This window comes from Gallinula chloropus (assembly GCF_964237585.1).
Source record: "Gallinula chloropus genome assembly, chromosome: 2".
Taxonomy (NCBI): Eukaryota; Metazoa; Chordata; class Aves; order Gruiformes; family Rallidae; genus Gallinula; species Gallinula chloropus.
Genome location: NC_140086.1, coordinates 108,093,977 through 108,117,212, shown reverse-complemented (window position 1 = coordinate 108,117,212; position 23,236 = coordinate 108,093,977). Strand labels below are relative to the sequence as shown.

The following is a 23,236-nucleotide window of genomic DNA, read 5'->3' as shown; positions in this document are numbered from 1 at the left end:
GGTTTAGAACAAGTACATTCTTTTTGAATCAGGTATTTGTTCATTTCTGTGAACATAACGAGGTTTAGGAACTTCTGCATCTGTCATTGTTCAAGCTGATGCTGGTCCATACCCACAAAATACTTCTTCGCCAAGCCCCTGTCTTAGACGTCTGTGGACACTTGTGTGCAGAGGACAGCGTGTGGAGCAGTTAGCAGAATGACTGGCAGCTGAGGTTGTTATGGTTTGTAGAATGATCATACCTTCCTTACTTACCTTTCTTATGCAAAGAGGTGTTTTGGGTAGAAAAAAAATGTCTAAGCCCTCTTACATTTACTATTTGTTACTTTTCTTGTCTGGATGGCAGCAAACATGATCCCAGGTACATAATAATTATGGTCTTTCTTTCTTTTCTCTCGATATGCCTGTGGATTTCCCACCTCATACACTAGCCTTGTTTTAACACACATTTGCTACACATGCTTTCTGATCTTTAAGTTTACATTCTTCTAACTGCTGTGAGAAGGAAAAGGGAAAACCTGTCTGTGCCTCATGAAGCTGTCTGTCTGCAAACTGTATTTTTGTAGGTGGCATTTTAACAGTATAAATGTAGTAATGACCAGTGAAAATCTCAATTCCCTTGATTTTTTTCTCCTTGCTAAGTTCATAATTCTCAATGGTAACAGCAGACTAGCAGTGTGGGGTTTTCAGAACCATCCAAGTATATGACCACTGCTATACAAAGGGAAGTATACTGCTGTCCCAATAGGTATTATTGGACTAGCTCTGGGTCCTAGCCTGATTACTATTAGCAGTATATTCACGTGTAGTGCATTTTACAAGTGTCATTGCTCAGGAAGAGCTGGAATATGGGGCTCAGTTCAAGTTCTGCAATCCACTGAAAACCGGGACAAATGTGAAGGCAGCCTGAGCTGGCCTTGGTATGTCTGCAGTCTCTTATAAAGGAATGCAAATTGTCTAGTTTAGACATTGAAATACCAAAACACTCGGGGTAGGCAATAATGTGGCACCATAGACTTCCTGTTATTTTTCCTGTTCTGTCAGGTTTTAAGACCAAAAAGATTTTGAGTGGGCTTTAAACTTCTGGGGGGGGGACAGAAGGGCTCTCCTCCTGTGTTATACATTTGAATCTTTGTATGTGAAAAGGATATACATCTTATTCTATTGGACCTCTGTTTTTCTTTGGGGGCTGAAGTCCAGTGGACAACCATGTCTCCCACTCCTTTCAGTGGATTTTACATTCTTTATGGCAGCTTAAGGTTGCTTTGTTTGCTCACTCGGTGTATTTTGTTTTAACCTGTGCAGATTTTTAAAAGAAAAAGACAAATCAAGGAGCTGGAGAAATATATACTTTGTCTAAAAAGTCTTCATACTTCAGTACGTAACTTGATGTGAAAATTGGTATGCCTCCCTACATAATTTCCCACTTACAAGCACAGCTTTGTCAATGTCTAATAAAAATGCCCAAGTTTCGTAACTGAGAAAGTAAATGCATATTGGAAGGAAATTAACTGTACCAGTATTCTGCTGATATTGAAAGATGTCTCTGTTTATCTTAATTAATATAACCATTTAACTTCATTTTGTATTATTTTCTGGTATGGTTATAAAGGAAGCTCTAAAACATCCTAATCCTTTCATCAGCACCCTGGGAGGGGGAAGAGTGCCTTTACAAATCTGCACACTTCTTCTCTGTCCGTGCTTCTTCTTCCCCCTCAGCAAGTGAGGCAATCAGATAATCAGCTTCATATAATCGAGGGACAAGAACCTTGTTTCTGTGAGAGGTCATTTCATAGCCAGCTCCAGGGAGTACTGGGCAGGCAGCACTTCAGGCTGTCATCACGGGTGCAAGAGCGAGCCGAGCTGCTGCCAGAAGCCCATTTTAGCACAATGGCAGGTTTGTGTGCTGGGCTTGCTGCTGCCCATTTAATGCCAACCCCAGTGTCACCAGAAGGCCATCTGGATCATTAGGAGACAAGCCCTTTGACTTCACCAGCTCAACAAAGAGGGAGGCAAAAGCATGACGGAGGTCAGGTGCCAGGCTGCTCCTTCAGGCTTGCTGGTGCCATCCCTCAGCCTTAGCCAGGCTGGGCCCCTCAATAGGTGGGATCCTTTCTGTAACAAGGATCTCCCGCTCTTTATGAAGTGGAGATCTCAGCTGTTAGCATGTAGATTGTAACATGGCTGTGCTATGGTATATGGACAGCAGTAGCTGGATAGCTTCAAACTTACTTGACAACGTGCATGACTGACAACTATTTTAATTGCAGTGCTGTGTCTAATTGCTTTGATTTACTTTCTGTAAATTTTTTTATTATGAAAATATGTGAAACCGTATTTTTTTCCAGAAGACTCCAGCAGAAGCAATGTATGTTCATGCTCATGTGCCAGTTCACTGAGGTACAGTGATGCTGCTAGAATGTTCAGTATCAACTTATGGCAAATATCTGTGGCAAAAATGCAGTAATTTTTCACTTTTCCTGATGCCACAGTGTTTGCCAGAGGTGAATATGGTCATGATTCTAAATTGACACTGTGATTTGCAATTGGGCATTTATTTAAGAAATTTAAAGTAAGGGTTTAGGTTGAAAGTGGAAGTAAATTGGCTGGTTGGTCCAAAAAATTGTGGCTCTGTGGCACTGGGTGATCTTCAGAGTCAGAATCTTTCCCTAAGTAAGCCCAGACTCCTATGATTAAATCAGATTCTCCTATGATTAAATCCCAGATTCTCCTATGATTAAATCAGAATTGGATGTTCATACTGTCTTGTATGAGAGGCTGTCCCTTGGCCACCCAGAGACAAAAAAAAAATGATAACAGCATAAGGCAAAACGAAACATTGAAATAAACCTAGCAATTAATAAGAATCAAGTGTGTTTGTTATAGAACAGCATGATGTACCCATGCATGGAAAATAAGGGCTTTTTTTCTCTTCAAATCTGCAGTGGAAAAATGTGAGATCTTTTTTAAAAGCTGCGATTTTCTACTTCTCTTCCTGTTGCCTTCTCTCACTAATGTACTGACATAGCTATGTCCTTCAGGCTTCGTGGGATGGTGAGGGGTGCAAGGAGATGATTTTGTACAAATGTGGCTAAAATCTGATGCGGGTTTTAGTCTGGTCTGTGGTAATAGAAGCACACTTAACACTGTGTTGATTTGCCAGAACAAGTTATTTTGTAAATTTTGTTAATTGTGCCAAAGCACTTCACAAGCCATAGATAAAAAGATCTGTGTTTAAAAACAAAACAATAGGTACTGCCGCACAGAATTTTTCAACTCTTTCTCAGTAGATAAATTGATTTGGTTGCTAGAATGAAAAATTAGTAAATATTGGCCAGCAGTTTGAAGTTGGGAAAAGGTGTAATGTTTTAATTTCTAATTGTCATGATTGTCAAACTTTATCAATGGAAATAATGCTAAATTTGAGGTACATGAAAGATTGTAGTATCAGTAATGTGATACTGTATTTCAATATTGCTCAGACTAACAAAAATAAAAAAAAGAATACTAGAGAAAAACAGAAGTCTGAATTTTATAGATTTAAGGAAACATAATAGAAAATCACAGGAAAGTGAAGAGGAAAGGCACTTCTGACTTTATTAGGCATAGTCATTTTCTTTCTTTTTTTCTTTTTTTTTTTTTCTTTTTCATATATCACCCTAGAAGTATTCCTATGGGCTGGCAATGTCTTGGTGGGGTTTATTATCAGGACTTGAAATAGTGTGCATCCTGGATGTTTGGCCAGTTCAATTTTTCAATAGTGTTTTAAACCAGAACAAACTACATGCAAAAACCTTAATGAGTCAGACTTAAAAGCATAAATCGAGGATGCTGAAAAGTCAAGGTTGAAATACTTAAAATCCATCTTTGGTTCACCATACTGTGTCTACTGAATAGTACATAGGATCACATCCTTGTTTTGATAGATATATTAATTGAAAAAAAAAAAATCACCGAAATAGGGCAAAGGCACATTAGCAGAATGGAGTGGAGTTGCCTTTGTCCATCCTGTCTGCAGCTAAATGGCAAATTTCAAATATGAGTGCCGTTTATTTTAAGTTGTGAAAGTGCCAAATTGTGAAATGCAGCCAATTTTGTACCCCTGTAATTGTTATGTCCTCATTGGTGTATTCACTGATATTCATCAGCATCCGTGCTAATTTGATCCCTTGCTCTTCCCGATTGGCTGGTTGTCAGTGAAACTCTCAAATGATTCAGCTTGGCTGTTTGAAGAGCCTTCTTTATAGCAGGACATTAAGTCATTAGGACCTTTAAGTTAATAGCACTGCTGCTCCAGTCTGAGCTCTTGTTTGCTTGCGCTGGGTTGTCTGTCCGCAGCTTGAAATGCCAGGCTGATTGGCTCAGCATGAATTACCGGCGAGGTAGTTGGTATGACAAAACCCAACCTTCGGAAATAGTACCACTACATCACTTAGAGCCAAAGAGGAGAGAGGGAAAAGGGACTGAAATAATGCGACAAACCCTGCCCTGATGATTTCTACTGAAAACAGAAATAGGGCCTCATTTAGAATTAAAGTCTAAACAGCACTCTTAAAACCTCATATTTGAGTACTCAGATTTTCCAAACAACTATATCTTATGATTTTTGGAAGGTGTAATGACTATTTGTCATTTCTGCCTCAGTAATGCCTGGAGGGCCCGTATCAGGATCAGACTGTGGTCATGTGTGTTGTTTTTCAAAAGAAATGTTTTCATTGCATTTTTTACTTTTAAAGTGAAAGAAAAAAACAATGCTTACTATCCCCAAACTGGAAGAAATTGTGTGAACTATTGTATGAGAAGGCAAAAAGGGTCAAGAAACATAGCTTGGATTCAGGCTTTTGAGAGATTATTGTAAATGTTGAGAAAAATATTGTTTAAAAAATAGCTCTGCAGTGCCCTTTAAAAATCAGTAAGCGTCTATTTTAATTCCCATATAAGTAGTAACTGGCTGCTGTCTGTATATACACTTAAATGTTGCTTGCTGTATAAGACCTTGTTTGCTTAATTTCAACCTAACTGAATTTTTATGGCTGTGCTATAAACCTCTTGAAAATAGTGGCTTAAATGGAAATGCTGACACAACATTAATTACACTGGCTCCAGTGTGATACTGTGATTAAAGTTTATTTATTTTGTATGTGCATGTCTGTGTGTGTGTAATTTCATTGTTGAAAAACTAATGGAAAACTAATGTGGCAATGGAGAATGTGATTCTGTGCCTGATATTTTATTTTGCAACAGCAAGGAACAGTTTTAATGCCAGTTTACAATATCAGAGAATTTATTTTTAATTGAAGTATAGGTTACGTATTTAAAATTTTTAGAAATTTGGGAAAGTGACAAGTTTCCCACTTTAAAGCTGTTCACTGCTCTTTCAGCAGTTTCTAAATGGCTTTTTGGGTGGTGAGGCTAGGCATATATTGCAGTCACATTAGGAAACAAAGAAAAGAAAACGGTTTCATTTCCTTATAGCATATGTTCTTTGAGATGATTGGGAGAAGTCTCATCTCCAAAAGTAAGGCTAGGCAAGCCAAAGTTAACGTGTGTTGCACTTCTGAATATGAAGTAACAGTTATAAAAGGTTTTTTTTTTGTTAATAGTACACCCAACTGATACTTTTAGATTACAAACCCATGTATTGCATCTAGTCATTTGGGAAATGAACAGTGCAAATATGTGACCAGAAGAAGAGTGAGAGAGGGATCCTATCTTCAACCTGGTTCTTATGACAGTGAGATGGGACTGGAGAAACCTTGGTTGCAGTCTGTTCCCAGCAGGTTATACTTCTTATGTTAGGCACCAACTGGTTAAAAACAGGATGCAGTCTACAGAGCAGAACAAGGCTGTCCTGCTTCCTGACTGTTGAGAGGAATACACTATAATGCCCAATGTAGATATCCCTGCCTGATGCTGTGATTTTGAGTTAATTTTGCTGCCTGTTTCATCAGAGCACATTTAATGGTCTCCATCTGCTTTGCTCCTGGATCAGTGCAGCAGTGTCATTTTTTTTTCTGTACTCACGTGTATATGTAAAGTTGATCAGAAGAAGTGTCTAAGGAATCGTGGGTTCTGTAGAAGTGAATGGTCTCCCTGGTCTATTGTATGCTTTCCTTTACATCAGTCAGTGCTGGTGCTCTGCCTCATCTCAGAGTCCAAAGTAATCATTCCTAATCTTACCATAAACACCTTTCCCAGAAGCTCAGGCCATCCAGTGACACAGCTATTATCTGCAAGAGAATTATTGGACATACTCACAGATTCACAGAATTGTAGGGGTTGGAAGGGACCTCAAGAGAACATTGGGTCCAACCTCCCAGCCAAAGCAGGTTCCCTAGGACAGGTCGCACAGGGAGGCATCCAGATGGGTCTTGAATATCTCCAGAGAAGGAGACTCCACAACCCCCCTAGGCAGCCTATTCCAGTGCTATGTCACCCTCGCTGACATAGCTACATATTGGTGCTTAATTATTAATTCAGATTAGTATTCTTAATACTGATCTGTCTGGCAGACTGTGATGGCTGTGAAGTTGGAAGATAGTATGTCCTGCAGCATGGCAGTGAAGAGAAAGACAAATAGTGCAGGTTGAGAAGACCAGAGGGAAAAAGTGAAATCTTTGTGTGGAATGCCCTTCTTCAGTTTGCTCAGTGAGAGCATTCAGCATACATTAATCCAGGCCATGAAATTTACATTTCTTATTTTTACTGTTTGCTTTCATTGGAAGAGAGTGCAAAGTAGACAGATACTTTCAAAGTGTGTGGTCTTTATGATTTATAAGTATTGCTCAGAACTACCGCTGACCAAACTTCTTGGTCTTGTTCCCATTTGTTGCAGTAATTAAATATAAAGTTGCTATGAAAGGATTGTGCCCTTCCCCGAAAGAATAAAAGAACGTGACTACTCCATGATTCTGTGGTAGAGATGATGCTTTATCCAACTAAATGTGTAAAGGCAGAGAAATGATGTGCTAAGTTTATCCCATCTGTAAGGAATGCAACCATTCTGGATCTGAAATAAAACAGGATTTCTTACTCTTAAATGTATTTGGGTGTTTTATAGGGTTTCATAGGGTTGTGTCCTGGTTTTCAGCTGGTGTAGAATCATAGAATCACTTCGGTTGGAAGAGACATTTAACATCACTGAGTCCAACCACAGCCTAACCCTGCCTAGTCCAACTCTAGACCATGTCCCCAAGCACAACATCTACACGCCTTTTAAATACCTCCAGGGATGGTGACTCCACCACTTCCCTGGGCAGCCTGTTCCAATACTTGACTACCCTTTCAGTAAAGAAATTCTTTCTGATGTCCAAGCTAAATCTCCCCTGGTGCAATTTGAAACCATTTCCTCCAGTCCTATACCTTGTTACCTGAGAGAGGAGAGGAACACACCTCTCTACACCCTCTTTACAGGTAGTTGTAGAGAGTGATAAGGTCTCCCCTCAGCCTCCTTTTCTTAAGACCAAAGGTTCCCTCAGCGGCTCCTCATAGGACTTGTGCTCCAAACCCTTCACCAGCTTCATTGCCCTTCTAAAGAGTTAATTTTCACCTTCTAGAGTTAATTTTCACCAGAAGCTGGGATGAGACACAGCCAGGAAAGCTGACCCAAACTAGGCAAAGGGATATTCCGTCATGCTCAGCATATAATGGGGGGGAGATGGCCAAGCTGCTGCTGGGGGCTGGGCATTGAGTTTCATGGCAGTGAATTGTGTATCACCCCCTTTTTTATGTTCTGCTGTAAGTACTGTTGCTGGTATTTTCTTCTTTGCTGTCCCAGTAATCTGTCCTTATCCCAACCCACGAGGTTTGCCTTTTTCCTCTGATTCTCCTCCCCATACAACTGCAGGTGTAGGAGTGAGCGAGCGGCCTTGTGGTGCTTGGCTGCTGACTGGTGCTAAACCACAACAGGTTAGAGAGAGAGAGAAAAAATGAACATATGTTGTAGATACATTTGATTGGCAGGAGAAAAGAGCCTGAGTACGGGTCAGTCAATCCTGAATACATCACCTTCGTCATTGCAGACTAGAGAATGCTTGTCCTTAAATGACCTTTGCATTGAATGGATGATCACACTGGGAAGTTCAAAGTGTAACTGAAAACAAATTATGCCATAAATGCAAAGAAACATTGTAATTTTTATGTGGCTCTGAGCTTGCAAGAGACCAGCTTTTCTCTTTCAGCACACCTATTAATACCAGGGAAATACTTCAAGCACTTCAATGGAGAGCTAGGTATGGTCAGGTAGTGTTTTACTGAGTAACTGATTGTTGATTCTGTAGGTGCTGAAGAGGCTGCTGTAAATGGGAAGATGGATGGAGGAGAGAGGAAGGAGTGGCATAGGAAAATTAATTATTTTAAAAAAGTGTTGGTGTTATGTTTCAAAGCTTTGTTTGAAAATAATTTGTGAGAAAATACTCTGTGAGAAAATACTCTGTTTCTGGGTTTTTTCCTTAGACTTCTTAAGTAGGTGTCTTTGCTCTGCACTGTCCCCAGCTGGTCTCAAAGATTCATCCAGCCTTCACACAAAGCTGCTTGCTCCTATGCCAACCTGGGAAGGAGCTCAGAGGAGCATTCTCCCTTAATGCCACCTGAGAGCGCTCCGTATTGCGCTGACAAGCATGTTCCTTACAGAAATGCTGTGTCTAGCCTTTATAGAAAGATTCAAACTCTTAAGCAAGCTGCTTCATGATGTCAGCTGGAGCAAGTAGTGTGTTGCTCTGTAAAGTCAGCAGCAGCTAGAAGGCATTCAAAAATTACTACCCTCTAAGCCCTGCTCCAGAACTCACCAATACATAATGATCTTTGACAAGCCGTCAGCTGTTTTCTTTGTGATCCATTATCAGATGCTTTTTAAGGTGCTACTATTCAACTTTATGAATCAAAAGGCAGTGCTGTCCTGCAAGATACTTCAAATCTGAGGGTACCTCACATCAGCTACTGCCTGTGAAAAGGGATTGTGTCTTTACAGATCCCAACTGTTATTCACATAGGAACATCAGATAAGGAAACTCATAAAAACCAGTAATACACCTCTTGTACCATACCTTATGTATGCAAATCTTCTTCCAAAGGGAGGCTGGGAAGCTTTCAAATATACTGATACTGCCAGTATCAGTAAAGGGGACAATGCGGTATCTGGTAATGAAAATAATGAGTAGCTTGTTCAGATAATTAAAGCTATTAACCTTCTCTAAATATGGAATAATAATCTAATTTCAAAACCTCAGTGCTTTGCTCTGTTGGTCTTTCTTAGTACTGTTTGGCCTGCAGATTCTTCTTCCTGAAAAGTCTTTGAAGAAGTGACATCTAGTTTCTGCCTGGATGGCACTTGCATCTTTTGCGTTTGACCTTGACAGCTGCCTACTAATGGTGATGGCTGGTGGGTGTATTTCACTGTGTGCTGGAGTTGATCTGCCAGTAGCTTTTGAGACTGAATGATGAAGTGCCCTCACTGTGCCCTCCTTTGATAATGCCGATGGTTTAGATTTAGGTTTTTGAAGTGGAATAAAAACTAACAGACACATCATGCTCCAAGGGCTGTGATCAGTGTCATGAAGTCCATGTGGAGGCTAGTCACTAATGGCATTCTCAGGGGTACACTGGGCCAGTACTGTTTAACATGGTCATTATTGACCTAGATGATGGACAGAGTGCACCCTCAGCAAGTTTGCAGAATATAAAAACCGAAAAAGAGTGGTTGATAAACCTAGTGCTTGTGCTGCCATTCAGAAGGACCTTAACAGGCTGGATAAATGACCTCAGGAACCTAAGGAATTTCAACAATGGGAAACATGAAGTCCTGCACATGGTAGGGAATAGCCTCATGCATCAGTACAGACAGGGCACTGAGTGGCTGGAAAGCAGATTCTCAGAAAACAACTTGGAGGGCAAAAAATGGAACATGAGCCAGCAGTGTGCCCCTGTGATTCCTGATCTGTATTAGGAGCAGCAGGTCAAGAGAGCTGATCCTTGCTCTCTGCTCAGCACCAGAGAAGACAAAGAACCAGGGGATCCAGTTATGGGTCCACAACTGGGTCCACTTCTGGGGTTAGTAGGACAAAGACATGCTTCTACTGGAGGAGGTCCAGAGAAGAGCTGTGCAGGTAATTAAGGGCTTGGAGCGTTTCTTGTATGAGGAGAAGCTGAGAGAGCTGGGACTGTTTATTGTGGAGGAGTGGAGAGGAAGTTCAAGGAGATCTTATGAATGTGTATAAATACCTGATGGAGGAGGGAAAAGCATCATTACATGCAGCAGCAGATGTTCCAGTGGTTTTGATTTCTATGTTTTGGTTTCAAATATTTAAAATGCACCTGAACTTTTGATCGGTTTATTGGAATTGGCATATCTTTTAACTGGTTCCTTACATTTTAAAGTTTTGTTTGTGGAATCAACACGCAAATTGAGACATGTGCAAAAATATTTATTGTAGAATCACAGATTGGTTTGGGTTGGAAGGAGCCTTTAAAATCATCTACTTCCAAACCCCTGCCATGGGCAAGGACATCAAGTCCCATCCAACCTGGCCTTGAATACTGCCAGGGAGGGGACATGCACAGCTTCTCCAAGGAACCTGTTCTAGCGCCTCACTACCACCATGGTGAAGAATTTATTCTTGATATCTAATCTAAATCTGCACTTTTTCAGTTTAAAGCTGTTAACCCTTGTTCTGTCACTACATGCCCTTGTAAACAGTGCCTCTCCATCGTTCTTGTAGGCTTCCTTCAGGTACTGGAAGGCTCTGATAAGGTGTCCCAGGAACCTTCCCTCTCCCTCTCCCCGACCCCTTCTCTCCCTTCCCCTCCTCCAGAATATTTTCATATGAGATATACTCCAGCCCTTTGACTGTCTTTGTGACCCTCCTCTGGAATCATTTTCACAGGTCTGTTTTTCTTCTACTGGGGACCCCAGACCTGGACAGAGTACTCCACATGGGGTCTCACCAGAGCAAAGGAGCAGAATCCCCTCCCTTGACCTGCTGGTCATGCTGCTTTTGATGCAGCCCAGGATACAGTTGGCTTTCTGGGCTGCAAGCACCCATTGCCAGCTCATGTAGAGCTTTACATCAATCAACTGTCCTAAGTCCTTCTCCTGAGGGCTGCTCTCAATCCATTCTCTGCCCAGTCTGGAGCTGTGCTTAGGATCATGCCAACCCATGTGCAGGACCTTGCACTTGGCCTTGTTGACCTTCATGATGGGCCCATCTCTCAAGCCTGTCCAGGTCCCCCTGGATGGCATCCCTTCCCTCCAGCATGTTGACTGCACTGCAGAGCTTGGTGCTTTTGGCAAACGTGCTGAATGTGCGCTGAATTCCAGTGTCCTTGTTGCCAACAAAGATGTTAAACAGAACCAATCCTAATATCAACCCCTGAGGAATGTCGCTCATCACTGGTCTCCTCTTGGACATGGAGCCATTGACTGCAATTCTTTGAGTGTGGCCATCCACAAAGTGGCCCATCCATCAAATCCAGGTCTCCAGTCTAGAGACAAGGATGTCATGTAGGACAGTGTCAAATGCTTTGCCTAAGTCCAGGCGTATGACATCGGTTGCTCTTCCCATATCCAACAATGCTGTCACTCTGTCATAGCAGCACACCAAATTTGTCATTTATCTATCATTGATGATTGCCATTGGGTATATAGATTTAAAATTCATATAGCAAGCAATAAATATAAGAGATTGAATGTCTTTCATTAATACCACAAAAGCTGGAAAGTTTTGAAAGACTATTAGAGCAGTGCAAAGAATGGCTGGTATGGCCTCTCAGCAAGTCTTTGATCTGATAATAAACAAGGGTTAAGTTTGGTCTGCATCTTTTTTTTGTATAGTCTACATGGCATTTTTAGACAATACTTGTAAAGTATTCTAGAACATTTATGAAGGTGGAGAAGTTTATATTGCATGTGGTTGGGTAGCCTAAAATGTTTTAGTACACAAAGTGTCTCAGTGTTCTAGGATCAAATTTGGAAAAGTGCTGAGTCTTAATGAGGCCCTTTAACATCCATTAGTAAGGTGGTGTTGCATCCACACTGTACCTTAAGATCTGGCTCTGCACTCATGTATGTTGATGTTATGTACACCATTCAGTGTGAATTTACCAGTAATCTTCCTACCCTCCCCTCAAGCCTCTTACACCATACTGAAAAACTATGCCTCTGGATGCTACGCAATCTGTCACTGGCTTTTTCCATGAACAAGATGTAGATCAATTATTTTTGTCTGGTTTTGTCTCTTGTCTTCACCGAGTGATGTCCCATTACTCAGGATACAACACAGGAGTAGCAGGTTAAATCATGCTCGATTCTCAAGCATCTTGTCAGAAAAGCTCATTCTTCAGAAAAAAGGGAAGGGAGAAAAGACTTTTGCCTTGTGTGTGTTGTGCCTTTTGTTGCGCTAATGTGAAATGATTCGATGTGATGGACAGCAGTTTATCAAAACAAAATCTCATTAAAATCTGTCTGCACTTTGCCCTTACTCTCCTTTGTATAGTAAGATTGTGAAGCTTTCTGTGACCAGACAAGTAACCTGTGGTAACCTGTAGTGTGTGTGCATTTATGGGTGGTGAATAAAACCATTGTTATCACCCTTAGATGTTGGCATCAATATTGTGCAAATAACATTTGGAAGTTTCTGCTTTATTAGCAGCAATGACTGGCAAATAATCAGCTGTTTTGTAATGGGAAACTTAAAATAGCAGCTGAAGACATTTGAGTTAAGCTTCATGGAAAAAGACACTGCTGCATTTATTATGATACCATTTTTGTTGTGTAAGGATGACATGATTGTTGTTTTAGATTTTAGACATACGGTGCAATTAAGAATAATCAGTTTTCCCACACATTCCGCAGAGCAACTGAAGCACAAATGCTAACAACCAGGCCCCTAAATTTAGAATGACTTCCACTGCTGCATGGGCAGCCCAGGGGTACAGATGCACATTTCGTAGTGTTATGCAGCTATTATGTGATTGTGGTCTTCCTACAAAGATATAAGTCTCAAAAGCAGTTGCTGATAAATAGTAAACTCTTAAGATTTGCCCATACTACCAATTTAAATATAGGTTGGAGGGTAGAGGAAAGGCATCTGTCTGTATGACATATATTATAGGCTTTGGAATCTTTAGCTGGCATCCAGACTAGAAGTTTAAAAGAATGTGTAAAAGGATTTCTAATTTGTGTTTACTGAACTAGTAGGTGGTCGCACCAATAAAAACTATATTGTGTTCAACATGCACACAGATACGTGTAGCATTTAGCCCATAATTGGTGCAAAATGTGTGTGGCTGGTTTTAGAATTCAGAGCATCAGCAGAGACAGGTCAGGATATGGGCAGGGTCTTCAGAAAACAGATCTTGCCTGTAACTAAATATAGTAGGTTTGTACTGACAGTTTGAGTTCATCACTATTGCTACTAAAAGCTGTTTTTTTGGGGGAGAGTGTCTTATATATTCCTAGACGGGGCTCTGTCATGATTGTTTTAGACAGAAATTTGCATGAACAGATTTACCTAAAAAATGTCTATGCATTCATATACAACTTTCTTTTCTTTGTTCTTCCCCACATTTTTTTCTGTGTTCATTGCTTTCCTCAGCGTGAGTATGGAGTACCTTTACATTATGCATGCTTCCTGACTTTTACTGCACTGGGGCCAAGACAGTGGGACTTCGTTGCATGGATGGGACTAAATGTTTGCTGAATTTCATCTTTGTTAGCTAAGAAACTTAGACTGAAGAGTTTAATTAAACACGTGAAAAATAAATTGCTGAAGTTTATCACTGACCAATGCTGTTTACCAGTAGGTGAAACAGTAGAGAACAAACAAGTGGTATATCCTAACTGGAATGTACAATTCCTTGCATTTCACTAGACATAATTGTCTGTATATGATATTAAAGCTTTGATTATACCAGATGGTGAACAAGTCCTAGTGTGTATGTAGTTGTGTCATCGTGAAAGACTGCAAGTTGGAACAGCATATTTCTGTTTATAAAGAATAATCATTTTTTGCTATTATTATTAAACTGTGTCCATACCAGGGCTTATATTTTTGTTATTTTACCATACTTTCCTGTAAGAATTCACCCCTTTAGATCAAGACATGATAGCTCATTAAAAAATTTGATTTCTGAGAACAGAAGGTGAGTTTTGCTTTCTGCAAGAAGTATCTCAAGGCCTTGTCAAAGTTGGTGCACCAGCCTGCACTGGCCTCTTGCACTCAAGTCAAATTAATATTGAAAGAATTTCCCCCAGATGCTTCTGAATAATGTAGTTGTAACATGTAGGACTGAAACTCTGGATACACACTGTTGTGTAATTAAGAGGTGTGGATAAAAGGGGACTTTGTTTGCATTATGCAATTTCAGAAGATGCTCTGATACAATGGTTAAAATTGAGGATGATGTCAATTACAAATTTGCTTTTATTCCAGTGAAAATCTAAGTGGAGATGATTTAGCCTGAACTGAAAGCAGTTAAATTTTCTGTTCACCGTGAAATGTGCCAGTAAGGCCACTGTAATGAAATCAAAAGAGAAAAATAAAAGACTCAAAGCTGGAAAAGAAGTTCCATTTTCTCCAAGAGCTCAGTCTTGAGACTGCTCACCAAGGAGATAGCTAATCTCCAGCTGAAGAGCTGGAAAGGGTGCAGCCAATCCATTTCATTCCCCATGAGAGTCCCTAACTTGTCATTGTTATTTGGCAATTAAATTTTGTTTTGCGTATTTGGTCAGGGTCTATGACACCTCAGTGCAGCTGTCTGCTTTCCATCAGGCTAAGAGTGAAGCTGAATAAATAACTCCTGGCAAGTAAGTGTTATCCTGGTAAATCCTTCTCAGTCCCTGTGAGTGTGGGACACATTTGCAAAGTTTTAGGATGCCTCAAGACATATTTTTGGCAAACAGCTATTAACCAAGATAACTTCTCAACTCTAGAAAAATCAAAAAGTCTGCATCCATTTTTGTGGATGACTTTGAACCACTGAGATTGTATCTGAATGGAAATGTTTAAGAACAAGGTTTAAACAGTATTTAAATTTTTTTTTCACTCAAAAGATGTGCTAATATTTTATAGTTTGGTTATAGCTTATCACCTATCTTTCTTCTTCCAGGCTTTTAAGACCAAGGATGGCTACATTGTGGTGGGAGCTGGAAATGATCAGCAGTTTGTCACTGTGTGCAAGGTAATTGTGTGCTTGGTGACAGTTCAGAAATGTGTAATAGTTCCCATTCTGGCTAGGAAAATTATTACTGACTGCTTCTTAATTCCTTTTTGGGTCAAAGCAAGTAGCGAGTATAAATTCTAACCCTGGGGTGCTGCCTGTTGGTTTAGAGGTCTGATACAGGTTCTGTGCTTTGCTTCTGTATTCAGAACACCCCCATTCCCGAACTTGTGGGTGCTGAACCCCTTTTGTACTCTGTGCTGTTAGTTAAGAAAAAAAAAATGAATACGCCAACAACCTTCCAGTTCTGGAATGGCAGATGTCACTGTTGCCTTTTCCAGGAATAAACATGTCACCATTTCCCTGTTAAATACATGGTAGGCACAGCTATTAGCAAAGCAAAGCTAGGGGATGTGTGGTTCTTGTACCACTTTAACCTGTAGCATTGTCCTTTCGGTCACTAGTGTATGCTGGCCTGTGCTCACAGAGAAGCTTGTGGACGTCTTAGAAATGAAACATTGCAGCACTGTGGGCAGACTTTGTAGTGGTTTGGTGATATGATGTCAAAGAACAAATCTTCAAACCGGACAGCTGCGTTCAAAATCTGGTATCTTAATTATTTTGAGCTGAAGGAGCATGACTCTGGCAATCATGTTTTCACAGAGGGTAGCTTGGGAAGTTGTAAAATATTTTTGGATTTTTTCACATACTCCTTTCCTGCTTTTTTTAATACCTGGAATTCCTTTTCAGCAGACAGTAAATGCATGTTAAAAGAGAAGCCGAGGTTGCAGGGAAACAATTGTTTTTCAATAAAGTGTAGCAACAGTCCAAACAAAAGACCCCAGGAACACGTAAGCTGGGACAAGAGAAGTTTGCATATAGCGTTAGATAGCACTCTTTAAAATGAGAGTTCTACCTCTTTCCTGCCATTATGGGTTTTCTCTGGGAACTCGGATATTTAGCCTAAATTAATCACACTCTAAGTGAGCTGGCAGCCACAGGAAATTGAGCATTATTTTCCTCCATTTGTTCATGTCAGACGTTTCACTTTTCCACAGATATTCGCAACTAATAACTGGAATATGTAGTAAGAAGACAGTACAGTTGTATTTCTCTCTTAATGCATTTTTGGCTATATATCCCCACCTTGCAGTCTGGAGGGGTCTGGTTTCATTTGCTTGAATTGGCCCTCTTAATAGGTAGCAAGTTAACCTCTTCGAAGTTTTTTCAGTGGGTTTTCTTTGTACAGGTGTCCAACCATGATAGTATGTCTTTACATGAATGAAGACTAATACCTGAAGAAATGTCTACCTGCCACAACTCAGTTTTATCCAAGACTCATTGTCACATAAAAAGGAGATCTTTGCAGAAAGTCATATGATGTAGCTGTGAATGTCTTCTTGGTGCTTTTATCACCTGAAGAATTACATACCAAATTCTAGTCTTCCTACCGTGCTTGGGTAAGGCAGAGCTAAAGGTCTCACGCAGTAGGTCCTGACACCATGGTGTGAACTAGAAAGCACTAAAAATTGACACACCCTGCATTCAAATTGAGACACCCTGCATTCAAATGCTTTAGGGTGCAGCTGAGACACTGTGTGGCTTGTTGCTACATACTCCATCTGTAATCAGTAAGGAATGAATGGTACCCCAGGAGATGAGGCAACGTTTCTACAGTATGTGTTACCTCAGAATCCGTAGGACTAACATTGAGATGAATATTGGCCCTAGTATGCATGCTTACTGTTTTATGTTATAAATAAAAGTAGGAAGTATAGCGCATGAGAAAACGATCATTGCTCACATTTCAAAGGGATTAAAACAACCAAACAAAAGAATAAATAAAGTTTTGGGTAATGGTTAGATTTTTCTATAAACCAGCTTTCATATTTGGTTTTAAAAAGAACAGTCTTTTTACCCTTGTGGAGTTACTGTAGGTATGGATTTAGGCTGTTAAATTTCCCAGAAATGGAGTGATGTGGAAGTCAGTGGAATGCTGGTGAAAGCTGTCAGAGGTATGCTCTGTGCAAAGTTGAAGGTGATTTGGAACTTAAACCACCATGAAGTAGGAGAGCCAATAAAGGAAGGGGACTTTATTACAGGAAGGCCTGAAACACCCTAGTGAACCTTTAATAAATACAGAGACCACTAATTCAAACATTGGAATTGCTATTAGAGAACCTTTCTGAGATGAACTAGTGCTAAAAATACTGGCGGTGTGGAAGCGGTTGCCCTGAAGACACACACTCTAGAGATGTAACAGCTGGCTCAAGCTGTAAACAATTGCAAACATTCTGCTTCAACCGTATCTTTTCAGGCAAGCAGAAAGAAAAAAAACTGGAATAATTCACTGTGATGTTTTCAAAATCAGTGACAACTAACTGTAGCTTGTTTGTGGACTATGGATAATTGCAGAAAAACTTTATAACACTGCTGGCTGAAGTGCATTTGGTAGTGGTCAAGTGTTACAAAAGCACATCCTGATGTGTGCTGCTTCAGTCTAAGCAGGAATACTAAGCCTTTGGAAGACTGATCTGTTATGTGCAGCAAAGGATAGTACAAACAGGTTTGCCAGTGCTGGGTAACAAAATGCAGAGAGCGTGAACTCTGAATGTGCATCTTAGATCTTGAAGGAAGCCTAGAAATGGAGAAAAGCACTTTCATTTCAAGTGATCGCAGTGAAATAAAGGAAACAACATTGGCAGTGTGATGCAGAAAGATGAATGGCACATTAATGAATAACTTCTCAAATGTGCTTTTGTTAGTCACAAAAAAATTGAGAACATATATAGACATGCAGCTTTACAACAGATGGACATTAAGTTGAAGCTGTAGTCAGTAACGTTAATTAAAACAGTAGAGTGAGCAACTCCATATGATCCCTTTTCGTACAACTCATCAAATGTAACCATAGTTTTCTGATTAATTTTTGTGGAGTTTTAAACTCATACATAAGTATTCACTATCATTTACTTTGAACAGCCTTGCACGATTTTTTTTTCTCTGAAGCAATGACTTATAACTCCAAAATAGCATCATTAAAAAGAGGACATAATTTTAAGGGGGAACCAGTGTGCAAGTTTTATACAGTAAAAGAAGAACATTTTTGAAAGCAAGATTATGATATGTCCTGATTTTCATAAAATGGATGGCATAAACATAGAAGGAAAATAAAATATCCTGTGAAGTGTTGATGGAAGATGCTAGATTGATATTTTATGTTACCTTGCAGATAAAAATCTGCTAAAAAGTTATGTAATGCAATCATTGCGGTAAGGTAATTTACTGATACTTTGCATACTTATTTTTGTCACTCTGGGTGACAACTATGTCAGAGGTGACTATCTGTTTTAAATTTCTCTAAGTATCTGTTGAAAGAATACTTTCTTTGCTGATGTTTTTATGTCATCAACAGCTATTCACCTGGAAGGGAAGCCCTATCCTTATTCACTCCAGCAAAGTGAGGAGTCAATAAATGTTAGTGGCCTTGGTCTGGACCAGAGGAATTAGTAGACTTTTAGGTTTGAGGCAAACATCAGAGAGATTGACACCAACGCACATGTCACTTCTATGTGGTTGTACATAACGCGTATGTCTTCAAGGAGTGACTGAGCATCTTAATAAAACAAAAATCCATAGAGGATGGCTAAATACATAGCAAGCAGCTCCAGCTCAGAAATGCCCTAATCTAAAGATGGCTGTAGTTTGGATTAATATTAAGGAAGTATGATATATGTACCGGCCCTGTTCTTAAGCTTTTCCTAAGCATCATCAGCCACAGGCAGAGATAGGATGATGGGCTATAGGGGCTTCAGCTTTGAGCCACGAATGGGTTGTTTGGTCTTTTTTGTAAGCCTTCTTTGAAATGACCCTGTAACAAAAGGTAGTATGTTTAGAATGATTATAAGCAAAATTGGTCTTGCATGTGTTAGTAAAAGTACAGGAAGAATGTGTGACAGTCTATGTCTTCGTAATCTTCTATTCTGCCTTCCTCTATAAGGGATGATTTTGGGATTTTTTTAATTACATTTGGAAAGCGAAACCCATTCTGTTTACTTACAGAATCATAGAATCATCAAATACCCTGAGTTGGAAGGGACTCATAAGGATCATCGAGTCCAACTCCTGGTTCCACACAGGGCCAGCCAAGTCAGAGCATGTCACTGAGTACATCGTTCAGATGCTTCTTCAACTCAGACAAGCTCAGTGCTAGGACCACTTCCCTGGGGAAGTGCCCACCCACCCTCTCAGTAAAGAACCTCTTCCTAATATCCAACCTTAACCTACCCTGTTGCAGCTTCATACTGTCACTGGTCACCAAAGAGATCGGTGCCTGTGCCTTCACTCCTCTCATCAGGGAAGCCATAGACTGTGATGAGGTCTCCGTTCAGCCTCCTCTTCAGGCTGAACAAATCATGGGACTTCAGTCTCTCCTCATAAGACTTTCCCTCCAGACCCTTCACCATCCTTGTTGCCCTCCTCTGGACACTCTCCAATAGCTTTGTGTCCTTCTTGTACTGTGGCACCCAAAACCACACACAGTACTCGAGGTGAAGCCACACCAGCACAGTGTAGAGCAGGACAATCACCTCCCTGGACCGGCTGGCAATGCCGTGCTTCATGCAGCCAATGCTTGTTGCACCCAATGCCATGATTGATGTATTGTGTTCTATAGTAATACACTGTGGCATGAATACTTAAGTTATATAGCAACTATTGATTGTCCACACAGCTCCTCTGTCTCATAAATGCCTCTACTCATTTAATTCCCTTTACAGTAAAATTCACATTGTCTTTGCATGATTGTTAAATTTCTAATATTCCAGATGGGAGTTACATAAAGAAGATACATGTCTCTTTTCTTGGAGGTTGTACCAGCACTCTTATTTATTAATTCTTATAGAAGAAATCATAAAGAAAACCCATGACATTTCAATAGAAAAACACTTCTTTCTTCTTTCTTTTTTCTTTTTTTCTTTTTTCTTTTTTTTTCTTTTTGACAGAAATTACTGAAGTGGAAAGAAATATTCTTAGACATAGCTTTTCTCAGTGTAGCACATGAACTACAGTCATATTTCTTATTCCATGACATACAACGTAGTGCAGGGTAATCCCAAAGATTTTTCCAACCTCATGGTAGTAAGTTACCAACTTTTTAGTGTTCTACTACAAGAATTTCTCCTGTGGTGAAAGCTATTAACTAAGATTTGGATCTTCAGTTTAAATTCTGTCTTTTTCCTGTTCTTGATATGTAATGTTAACCAGGAGGCATTATCTTTTTTTAATTTCCTAATTTGTATTAAAAAATTATTAAGAAGTGGGGATTTTTTGAAACCTGTCTTAAATCAGTAATGAATTTCATTAGCTCTATAGACGTATCCTGCCAAGCACATTTCTTACTTACCTTTATTTTTACATAGATCCTGAATTTGCCTGAAGTTAGTAAGGATTCCAGATACAAAACTAATGCACTCAGAGTCCAAAACAGAAGAGAACTCATTGACATATTGTCAACCCGGTAAGTTAATTAAAAGGGAAGAAATTACATGTAACCTGTTAACGCAAATAGTCACGGATAAGAATCTCTGATAAGAATCTCTCACCATGAGAAGAAAATTTTACTTTACTCTTTTGAGATATTTTATTTTTCCTAAAAATTATTGAGAACACTTACTGATGTTAAAAATACAGCATTTTGCACACAGACTATAGTGTGGACTAACGAAAAGCCAGACCACAGTTGAAGTTTTCAGAATCCATTTTAACTTACTTTTAAGCATTAACTTGAATTGTAGTGAAACAAGGAGTACTTTCTGCTTTTCTGGATGAATAAATATATAATGGATATATTTATTCATCCAGAATTTTTATATCCTGGATATAAAATGCTTGGAGCATCATTTCCTTTTGTTGTGGCTGGGATTTTAAAGTTTTCACTGAGAGTCACTGTATCTAAGGGTGTTCCACTTGATGCTACTCCCTCTCTGCTGGTTCTGGATAGTCGTACTCTGTGCTGCAGATTCTCCCTGGGTCAATCCTTTTGAAATCAAAAGGATTTGTACTTAGTATTCTGAATGGGAGTGATCCTATTAAATACTTTAATTAAAAATTATTTAAGAGGCAGCTCAGGAACTGTTTATTTGATAGATTAAGGTAGCTTAGTTACCTTCCTCTTTCTGTTTGAGAAAGTCTTATTTCTGTGGAGTGCTCTTCTGTATAATGGAGAGGATGATCGATGTATATAGCCTAAGAAAAAAACCTAATCTGCATAAAGCTTCCCAAAGGTGGTTTCAGCAACACTTTGTACTTCCAAGGATGAGCAGAAGTAACAGTATATCTACTTTTGTCAGTGATTCAGGAAAAGTCTTGCTACTGTTTTGACACTTGGTCTGTGCGAGTCTTCGTCAACAAATGTGTAACAGTTATCATTCAGGCAATTTCTTATTTATTTAGGAGCTGCGAGTCAGATGTCTCCTCTTTTCATTCCGTCTGAGAAGACTTTCAGTAGCACAGCTTTCCACCACCTCTCCACCCTGCACATTTTTTGTATATTGAGTGTCAGAGTTGCTTTGCATTAAAGACTGTAGAGTGATTTCGCTTCTTCCTGTTGCACTTGCACTTTTCTATCTGCTGTACCAGTCCACTTTCAGGTGTCCTGCCCCTGATGAAATACTGAAGTACCAGCTGACTTTGCATTTTCAAGTAATTAGGGTACAACTGTTCATGAAGAACTTTTGGAACGCGTCTTTTACTTGCGTTTCTATTACAAATGTATTGTGATAGCACGGATGAACCCATTCTTATAAGCTTTAAGTCCTTGAAAGGGAATAGTTATCTTTTTACCTATTTTTGAACTCTTACATTCTTGGCACTTAATCTTAGTTTCAAAGGTGATTCATGTTGACTTACTACTTGGAGTTTATTTCATTTAATATAGCATTTATCTGATGTACTCTGGTACCTTATGAGAGTCCTGTTTTACCATCCATGGATCAGTTACTTAATAGCTTGTTGCTTAAAGTTAATTTTGAATGCTGAGTTTGTTTATGAGCAGTATCTGAATAAGAAGATAAAGTTTAAGGAACAATTGTTCTTTGAATGAATTGCCAGAATTCAAATTTTGGTTTATATCTGTACCTCATGGCTGTTTCAATTACTGCTTTATGACTTTTTTTTTGTCACAGTTTATGTTCTGTTTTATTAGCATCATTTAGGCTGAATTTCTGTGTAATTTATATGCAAGTATGTGACTGCATACACACTTTTGGAGTAGAAGGTTTTAGTAGTATCCTCTAATGTCATATTATTGTGGATTCATCAGGCATTCAGTTTTAAAACACTGACTGTAAGGAACACCTTTGGCATTCTAACGGAGGTTGAATATATTTCCATGCACATTCCATGGTAACTTTGCTTTTATTCACCATTGTACAGTTATTTGTAAAATTGTATGTGGTTCTTTTTTGAAGTTACTTAGAGGATTAAAAGAATAATTTCTCAGTGCTGAAAAATGTTGGCCCTTGAGACATTAAGGGAAATGACAAAATAATAATGGCAGGTTTTCACTGAAAAAATATCTTCATTAACTTGCTGATTGCTTGATAGTATTGCAGCTTCCAGCACATGGAAAATGTAAACCTTAGGTTCCTTAGCTGGAAAGAAACACCTGCAGACCCTCCCATTTATTCACTAGATGTACACTGCTATCCACCTTATAAGCAATTTATCGAGCCATGAGTTGGAGAAGCTTGGAACAGTTGTGATTTTCTTGACATGGGTTCCACTACAAAGTTCATCAAGGCCAAGTGCAAGGTCCTGCACATGGGTTGGCACAATCCCAAGCACAACTCCAGACTGGTCAGAGAATGGATTGAGAGCAGCCCTCGGGAGAAGGACTTGGGAGTGTTGATTGATGTAAAGCTCAACATGAGCTGGCAATGGGTGCTTGCAGCCCAGAAAGCCAACTGTATCCTGGGCTGCATCAAAACCAGTATGACCAGCAGGTTGAGGGAGGGGATTCTGCTCCTCTGGTGAGACCCCACATGGAGTACTGCATCCAGTTCTGGGGTCACTAATAAAAGAA

The 23,236-nt window shown here is 39.6% G+C and overlaps 1 protein-coding gene across 1 annotated transcript in view; it reads left to right on the top strand.

Moving 5' to 3' along the window:
- The window catches only part of SUGCT (succinyl-CoA:glutarate-CoA transferase), a gene marked incomplete at both ends in the record, with an annotated part of 338,773 nt that overhangs the window by 110,597 nt on the left and 204,940 nt on the right, over positions 1 to 23,236 (top strand). Inside the window, 2 exons of the mRNA XM_084279851.1 lie at positions 15,103 to 15,174; positions 20,574 to 20,671. Coding sequence (XP_084135977.1) covers positions 15,103 to 15,174; positions 20,574 to 20,671 — 170 coding nt within the window. The remainder of the gene's footprint in view (positions 1 to 15,102; positions 15,175 to 20,573; positions 20,672 to 23,236) is intronic.